The 8733-nt window shown below is 42.7% G+C and overlaps 1 protein-coding gene across 1 annotated transcript; it reads left to right on the top strand.

Annotated features, from left to right (window-relative positions):
• The first annotated feature begins 3813 nt into the window (after positions 1 to 3813).
• On the top strand, positions 3814 to 4920 carry LOC129678110 (actin-related protein 2/3 complex subunit 1A-like). The gene has a single exon (XM_055608793.1). The coding sequence runs from the start codon at positions 3814 to 3816 to the stop codon at positions 4918 to 4920; it is 1107 nt and encodes a 368-aa protein (XP_055464768.1).
• The last annotated feature ends 3813 nt before the right edge of the window (positions 4921 to 8733 follow it).

Genomic DNA, 8733 nt, shown 5'->3' with positions numbered 1-8733 from the left:
GAGTAATGCAAAAATCTAGAAGGACCTCAAATCACACATCTTTGTCTAACGTTCTTCATGCTCCTGTTGAGGACCTCATTTGAGGGAAGCATGAAGCTGAAAAGCAAAGAAGAAGCAGCATAGGTTTATATTTCTTGAGCCACAAATTTCTTTCTATTCAAGGGTAGAATCGAAAGGTCCCATGAGATATTTAAAAGCAGAGATGATCTGGGGTTAATAGAAACTTCAGCTCAAGACTCAGTCAGCTCAACACTAATAACATTTTTTAAATACTTTAGTAAAAGCAGAAGATCACAAGTTCAAGAAACCCTGAGCTACAGAACGAAGCCCTTTCTCAAGAAACAAGGAAAGAAAAGACTTCTCTTTAGCTTCCTGACAAAAGGAAAGGCGTGAACAAAAACTATATGTAATTCTCACTTTATTCATTTTTACATACAACATTCAGCATGCAACAAAAATTATAATGCATGGCCTAAACCTGAGTATGCTAGGTAAAGGAGCCGCAGATACGGACCACAGCTGGTTAGGATATTAGAATCAGCACCCTGGGACCTTAGATCACTATTGCAAATATTTTACAGAATAAAGAAAATTTTGGACAAAATGAGTAATCAGTGGAGAAATAGGTGCTCCAAGGAACTGATAAGAAAATCAAATTGAAAAATAATGGCAAGTAAGGATTAAAATTTTGAAGTAAATAACTCACTGGATGACCTTCAAAATAGATTGGACAAAGTAGGATAAAGATCGGTGAACTTGTAGATCATTCAAGAGACTTACCAAATGTGGTGAACACAGAGATCAGACAGTCAGCAACAGATAATACCAAATACTAGAAACCTGTCAGAGGATAACATGGACTTGGAAGACGAGAACGAAAAAATATATATATTAAAAAGCTATAAACATTTTTTTGTTCTGTGAAAACCATCAGTTTAAACATTCATAATGCTTAATAAATATTCGTCTAAAATATACAAAGAATATTTATGGATACTATCGTGAAGATACTGAAAACAAAAAAAAATTGAAAATCTGAAAAGCATCCAGGAGGAAGGCACTAAGGGAACCTATGGAAACTTACAGAGGAAGTGTGGATTGGGCAGGGTGTCAAGCACAGATCTAGACAGGTATGAAGTCCTGGGTCTTAGCTACTGTGATGAGCTATCTCACTTTTAAAACAACTGCTTAGCACATCACTCAAACACAATACATCAGAGACAAGACTACAGCTAGAGTTTGCCATGCCGCACCAGACATCAAAGCAAACTTCTATGAGGTGATCAATGGTAAAACAACTGCAAGATTTTCGATGCTAGCACTCAGAAAAAATCTCTAAGGTCTTTGTTGTTGTTGTGCATTTCTTATATGTGTCTCAAATCTAGTAATAAACCCTTTTGTGCTGTTTGCTGTCATCAATTATTGATGCTGACGTGAGATTTTTGGAAGAATAAGTGTTTTACATTACTGTTGAATTTAATTGATTTTATGTTTGCCTTTTTTACGCTTGGCCTTGGGTGAAATTGCCATTGGGTTTCTATATTCCAATAGGCTTCCTAGACTTCAAAGCACCAGTCAGTAACATTAATCTCCTTGGTTTTAGTCATTGGTAAAGTGACTAATGTAAAGACCATATAATAGGAACATTTACAATGGCATCCTCATAGTGGCAGGTGTCTGTGCACATATGTTTGCTATTATGCTCTGATTATTCATATACCAAAGTTACACATTGACATGTTGATTCTATTTCTTACCTGCTTGGACACCATCTAAAACTTATTTTTCAATGCTAAAGAACTGATACAATTTACTACATGAACTTTTGAGGACCTCATTTATAAACTAACCTCATTGAAATCAAATTTTTAAAAACTTCTATTTTTAACCTAGCATTTATTCATTAGGACTGAATAAGTGTTGGAAAAAAATTTGCAAGATTCATTCAGTTTGTTCATTCAGGAAAAGGTGATTTTAGGTACGATTAAAGTAAGAAAAACCGTACACATGCTAATCTTTGTAGGGAAAACAACCGCTTAATATTTCAAATTTGTTCTAAAAATGTTTGGTAAATATTACATTGAAAGCTTGATGTTTTGTATCTGCTCGAGGACATAGGAAAACATTTTCAGTTACTACATGGAAGTGAAGCCATCATTAATAATTTCTGTTTATTTCATTTGCAACTCATGAATAATTAATCTCTGATTTTGATTAGGAAATCCTTTCTTATCACACGAGCTACACTGTTTTGTTTTTTAGTTCTCCTGTGTCTGTGTGTGTGTGCATCTGTTAGTGTGTGTCTGTGCGTGCTCATATGTGTTCACTTTCACACATCCAGACCTCAGTTGCCTTTGGATGCCTTCCTCCTTGGTCTCCATCCTACTTTTTTTCTTTCTTTTCTTCATCATCATCATCATCATTATTTATTACGATTTATTCAAATTGTATCCTGGCTGTGGTCCCCAATCCCATCCCCCCTCCCTCTTCTCCCCGTAATCCCCTCTCCTAGTCCACTGATAGGGGAGGTTCTCCTCTCCTTCATTCTGACCCTAGCCAATCAGGTCTCATCAGGACTGGCTGCGATGTCTCCCTCTGTGGCCTGGCAAGGCTGCAACCCCCAGGGGGAGGTTGATCAGAAAGCCTACAAATGAGTTCATGCCAGAGAGAGTTCCTGTTTCCCTTAGTAAGGACCCCAGTTGGAGACTTCTTTTCCAATGTGTATCCCCTTGATCTCCTTTAGTTGTCTTATTGCTCTCCCTAGGATTTCAAGTACTATGTTGAAGAGATATGGAGAGAGTGGGCAGCCATGCCTTGTCCCTGATTTCAGTGGGATTGATTTACATTTCTCTCCGTTTAGTTTGATGTTGGCTATGGGCTGTTTGTATATCGCCTTTGCTGTGTGTAGGTATGTGCCTTGTATCCCTGACCTCTGCTTTCTGAGATGAGGTCTCTAACTGAACCGGAAGGCACGCATTCGGCTGGAGGAGGACCCGGGGAATCTGTCTCCATGTCCTTAGCTCTGAGATTTTTAGGCACTCGCCACTCTGCCAAGCTTCTTATGTAAATGCTGGGACTCCAAACTTAGGTTCTTATAGTTACAGAGCAAGAACTTTAACAACTCAATGGCTAGTTTTAAAGTTGAAGTTCAGTTAATCACGTATCTAAGAAAACAAAAGTTGGAAAATGCAATGAGGGCAACTGTTGTAAATATGTATTACAAGAAAGAGAAAGAGATGAAAGACATTCTGATAAAATAAACTTTAATTTCAGAGACGAAACCGAAAAAGGAATCAAACAATAATAAAAGGAAAGCACTGGAAACCTACAAAATTATAAGAAAAATTCTTGGCCAGATGATGCAATTGCAGCTTCTTTCCTTATATTCAATTAAGTATAAAACAGAAAAATGTTGCTCTCTAACGCTGAAGTAGAAATACACCCACATCTATTATTAAATAAGCTGAAGAACTGCATATATTTGTGAATGTTATTACAGGAAATTACTTTAGCCAAACCAATATATCAATATGCATAGGGAACTCTCTGGAAGAATACACACCCAACTATGAGAAAAGTTGGAAAAGAAAGGAAAGCATCAGGATCACTGTAATAAAACGAAACTTCAGCGCTTATGTCTAGGCAATTCTTTATTGTTGACCTTTCAATAGTCTGAAAATTGGAAACTGGGCCAGGATCTGTTGGCCGCTCCCTCTCGGCCTCCGTCCTCCATCCGCATGCGCGCAATCATCCGCTGGGGCCCTCGCGACCTCCCCGACCCAGCTGGCTGACCTTTGAGGGCCGTCAGAAACCATGTCTCTGCATCAGTTTCTCCTGGCGCCCATCACCTGCCACGCCTGGAACAGAGATCGCACCCAGATCGCACTTAGCCCCAATAATCATGAAGTGCACATCTACAGGAAGAACGGGGGCCAGTGGGCGAAAACTCACGAGCTGAAGGAGCATAACGGACACATCACGGGCATCGACTGGGCGCCTCGGAGCGACCGCATCGTCAGCTGCGGGGCGGACCGCGACGCCTACGTGTGGAGCCTGAGAGACGGCCTCTGGAAGCCCACGCTGGTGATCCTGAGGATCAGCCGCGCGGCCACGTTTGTCAAGTGGTCCCCCCTGGAGAACAAGTTTGCTGTGGGGAGTGGGGCCCGGCTGGTCTCTGTGTGTTACTTCGAGTCTGAAAACGACTGGTGGGTGAGCAAGCACATTAAGAAGCCCATCAGCTCCACGGTCCTCAGCCTGGACTGGCATCCCAACAACATTTTGCTGGCCGCGGGGTCCTGCGACTTCAAGTGCAGAGTGTTTTCCGCCTACATCAAAGAGGTGGATGAGAAGCCGGCCAGCACACCCTGGGGCAGCAAGATGCCCTTCGGCCAGCTGATGTCCGAGTTCGGCGGCAACGGCTGGGTGCATGGGGTCAGCTTCTCCGCCGGTGGGAACCGCCTGGCCTGGGTCGGCCATGACAGCACCGTGTCCGTGGCTGACGCCTCCAGGAGCGCGCAGGTGTCCACTCTGCAGACCCAGTTCCTGCCTCTGCTCAGTGTGCTGTTCGTCTCGGAGAACAGCCTCGTGGCTGCCGGCCACGACTGCTGCCCCATGCTCTTCCACTGCGACGACCGCGGCCGTTTGACCTTCGTGTCCAAGCTGGACCTCCCGAAGCAGAGCGTCCAGCGCCCCGTGTCCGCTATGGAGCGCTTCCGCAGCCTGGACAAGAGGGCCACGACCGAGGACCGCGACAGCACAGCCCTGGGGACGCTGCACCAGAACAGCATCACGCAGGTGTCCGTTTACGAGGTGGACAAGCAGGACTGTCGCAAATTCTGCACCACCGGCATTGACGGGGCCATGGCAATCTGGGATTTCAAGACCCTCGAGTCGTCCATCCAGGGCCTCCGGGTAACGTGAAGCCGAGCGAGCGAGGCCCCGCCATCCAGCGCGAGGAACGGGGCCGAGCACGCGGCCCTCCGCTCCGGGGTGGGAATCTCCAGCCCACGGAAACGCTGTCACACTGATCAAGCAACTAGCGCGTGTTCGTGTGGGTGTTGTGGGGGAAGGGTGGGTTTTCGTGTTGTTGTTGCTGTTTTTGTTTTGTTTTGTTTTTGCTACCTCATTCCATTTTTGACCGAAGCGTCTCTTTAAGTAGTTTTATTACGGAAGATTTTCACACTGACTTAAAGGGTGAGGGAAGTATACGCATAGTCTGCTAAAAATAAATAAAAATCTCAAGTGTGTAAAAAAATAAAAATAAAAAAAGAAAGAAAATAAAAGGAAAAAACTCTGTCTAAATCTGTGGTGAATGTGCACAAGCTTTTTGTAAGTGAGTAATGCTATCCGCCGAAGATCATCGGGGCTAGATCGCAGCTCACTGTAGAGCTAGTTAGAATCCAGTCCCAGATACGTGTGGCGTATGTATGAGTCATCCCGTCAAGATAAAGAGAATGAACCCAATAATATCGTCATCTCTTTTGCATATATTTTACTATGAAAGGTCAGATTCAAGTCAAACTTTTCCAGCTACTGTTTTCTTGAGGAATTTCTAATCCTTTTTGTTGGGGTATGGTCCGATGCTTGCCTAGTGTTGCCTGGATACACCTATCCTCGTTGTGTAAACCTACCTGATTGGCTGATTAAAAGGCCCGGACAAGAGAATCATGGGAAACAGACTGACAAAGAGAAGAGGCAGGAAGGTGCCACCGTGGGTTAGTGTGGAGAAAGAAAGCTGTGCCTGGAGGAAGGACTCCAATAATGGCGTGAAAAGGCCCCGAAGAAGAACACGCGCAAGTACCATGGGATGATGGATGGAAGGTGGTCCAGACAGGAATGAATAAGGCGGATGGCATTGGATCAGGGCTGGGAGATGGATGGTGAAGTGACTGAGACAGCGTAGGTGAAATATCTGCCAGAGCCAAGGAAAATAAGGCAATTACAAAAGCTAGCAGGTGTCTGTCTTATCATTTGTGATAGTGGGTTAGATAGTACCTCCGTGATGGTTTTTCATACAGAATGAGAAAGAGAGATCTGGTTTCATTCTTCTATGTATCCAGTTTTACAAACGCTATTTGTTGAAGAGGCTGTCTGCTGTGTATTTCTGTCATCTTTGTCAAAGCTCAGTTGACTATAGCTACACAGGTTTATCCCTGCGTCATCTTTTCTGTTCTACTGACCTACATGTCTGTTTCTGTGTTGGTGTCATATGTTTTATGACACATATGTCATGTGTCATACTATGGCTCTGCAGCTTAACTCGAATTTGAGAATAATGATAGCCAAGCTGAGGGCCGCTTCTTCTTCAGTATGTCTGTAACCCGTACATGAGGAAGCTACTGATTTTTATATGTTAATTTTGTTTTTTTTAATTTATTTTTTTATGTCCTAGTTGTCACCCCATCCTTCCTCCCCTTCTAGCCTCTCTCCTCTCCCCCCATGCTTCTTTCTCAGAAAAGTGGAGCTCCCTTTCCCATCCACCCCAGCTCATCAAGTTGCATCAAGACTGAGCATGTCCTCTTCCCCTGTGGCCTGGCAAGGCGGTCCTGCCAGGGAGAAAGGATCAAAAACCTGGCAAGTGAGTCCATGTCTGATACAGTCCCACTTCCCTACCAGAGGGCCCATTTGAGGCCTAAGCTTTCCATCTGCTACAACTTAGTAGGAGGCCTAGGTCCAGTTCATGCACGGTCCTTTGTTGATGCTTCAGTCTCGGCAAGACCCTCTGGACCCTGGTTAGTTGGCTCTGTTGGTCTTCATGTGGAGCTCCTGTCACCTACAGGTCCATTTCTCTTTTCTTCCACTTTTCACAAGACCCCCTAAACATTGCCCAATGTTTGGCTGTGAGTCTCAACATCTGTTTTGAGGAGCTGCTGCATAGAAAACAATTCTGTCATGCTCCTGTCTGCAAACTTAGCAGATTATTGTTAGATTAGCCGCCTAATAGAGGGAGGGGAACTCCAGCCCACCCACAAAAACTTCAACCCCAAATTTACCCCTCCTACAAGATTTGCATGGATAAAGATAGAGCAGATAGAACAAAGATCAAGAGAATACCCAACCAATGCCTACCCAACCATTGACCTAGCCTATGGGGGAGGGTGTGTTAATTTTGTATCCTGCCTTTTTGCTAAAAGTTCTGATTACATCTAAGAGTTCTCTGATGGAGTATTCTGAGTCTCTTATATATAGAATCTTTTTTTTAAATTTCAGTCAACTTGGTATTTTTTAATTATTTATTTACTATGTATACAGTGTTCTGCCTGCCTGAAGAGGGCACCAGATCTTATCTGATGGTTGTGAGCCACCATGTGGTTGCTGGGAATTGAACTCAAGACCTCTAGAAAAGCAGCCAGTGCTCTTAACCTCTGAGCCATCTCTCCAGCCCCCATATATAGAATCTTATCAACTATGTGTAAGATAGACTTTTTCTTATGTCTTTGTATCCATTTTTTCTGCACTTCTCTTTTAATGCTCTAGCTAAGACTTCAGGTCCATTATTAAATAAATGTGCAGACAATGAATACCCATTCTTGTTCCTTATTTTAGTAGAGATGCCTTCAGTTTTCTCCATTAGTATAATATTGGTTATATGCCTGCCATTTATTGCCTTTCTATGGATCTAATTCTTTACCTGTACAATGAAAAATGAGAATCATATCTATCGACTACAGTGATTATAAAGTATATGCAAAGTACCTAGAGTGGTGCTTGGAGTTCAACAATGCTCATCACTATTATATGGTCCCAATTAAGGCTTTGAGAATGATCCTGAATTCTATTTTCTTCATGAACCTTCAGTATTTTAATTACATAAAATTCTGTTTTTCTAGAAAATATAAGGTCATAACTCTACTTGCTTTTACTCTGTCTCCCATGCTATATGGAGTGAGTACCCTATGGGTGTGGCAGTGTAAAGGAGCCTCTCTTCCCCATTTGCCTTGGTACTCGGGGTACTGCCTGCTGGGTGGTTTTGTTCGGGGCATTGTGTATCCTAATTCACCATTATCAAAATATGACATTCTAGCACAAGGATTGTTTTCTGTTTACAGTGATTCATAAAGACAGTGTCCTGCTAGAGCTGCCTGAAACCAGATCACTGATTCCTTTGACAGGGTGTTTCCAGACTCCTCCACTCATATCAGGAAAAGACAAGAGAGCAAAGAGAGACAACAGAAAGATCCAACCATGTAACTTGTCATGGCTGCTGTTATTTTTCCACATTTTAGCCTTCCTATAATTCACCTCGCCTCAATGCTTAGAAACCCTTTCCCTTTGTCTTTTTGTTCCTTCAAGATCTTCACTTTTGTCCAAATAGCATAAAAGCATCTGAGCCCAGCCATTTCTTAGGGGAGTTCTTTGTTCTTTCCACAAGGTATCCCTTTGCCCCAGTGCCACATAAAACTTTCAATATCGCATGCACTGTCTGACTTTTCTCCCATTAATCTCCTGTCAGTTTGTTTCACAGACAAAGCACCTAAAAGAGTGGAGACTCTTTCTCTCTGTGGTGCATAATTTCAGTCTTCAGATTTTTATTTGGTCACCATTGACATCATCCTCTCATTAAATGTGAATCTGTATTATAAATATACATGTATTATTAGAAGAAATGAATTGCATGCAATAGTGTGACTCATACACAACCCATATTCATAAATCATTTGCAAAGCATTCTCAAAGCAGAAACATCATAATTATAAAATACATTGAATTCTTGAAAATAAAAAGGGTAAGACT

This window comes from Psammomys obesus, unplaced genomic scaffold (assembly GCF_907164565.1).
Source record: "Psammomys obesus unplaced genomic scaffold, mPsaObe1.curated_primary_1811, whole genome shotgun sequence".
Classification (NCBI taxonomy): Eukaryota; Metazoa; Chordata; class Mammalia; order Rodentia; family Muridae; genus Psammomys; species Psammomys obesus.
This window is presented reverse-complemented; position numbering and strand designations above follow the sequence as displayed.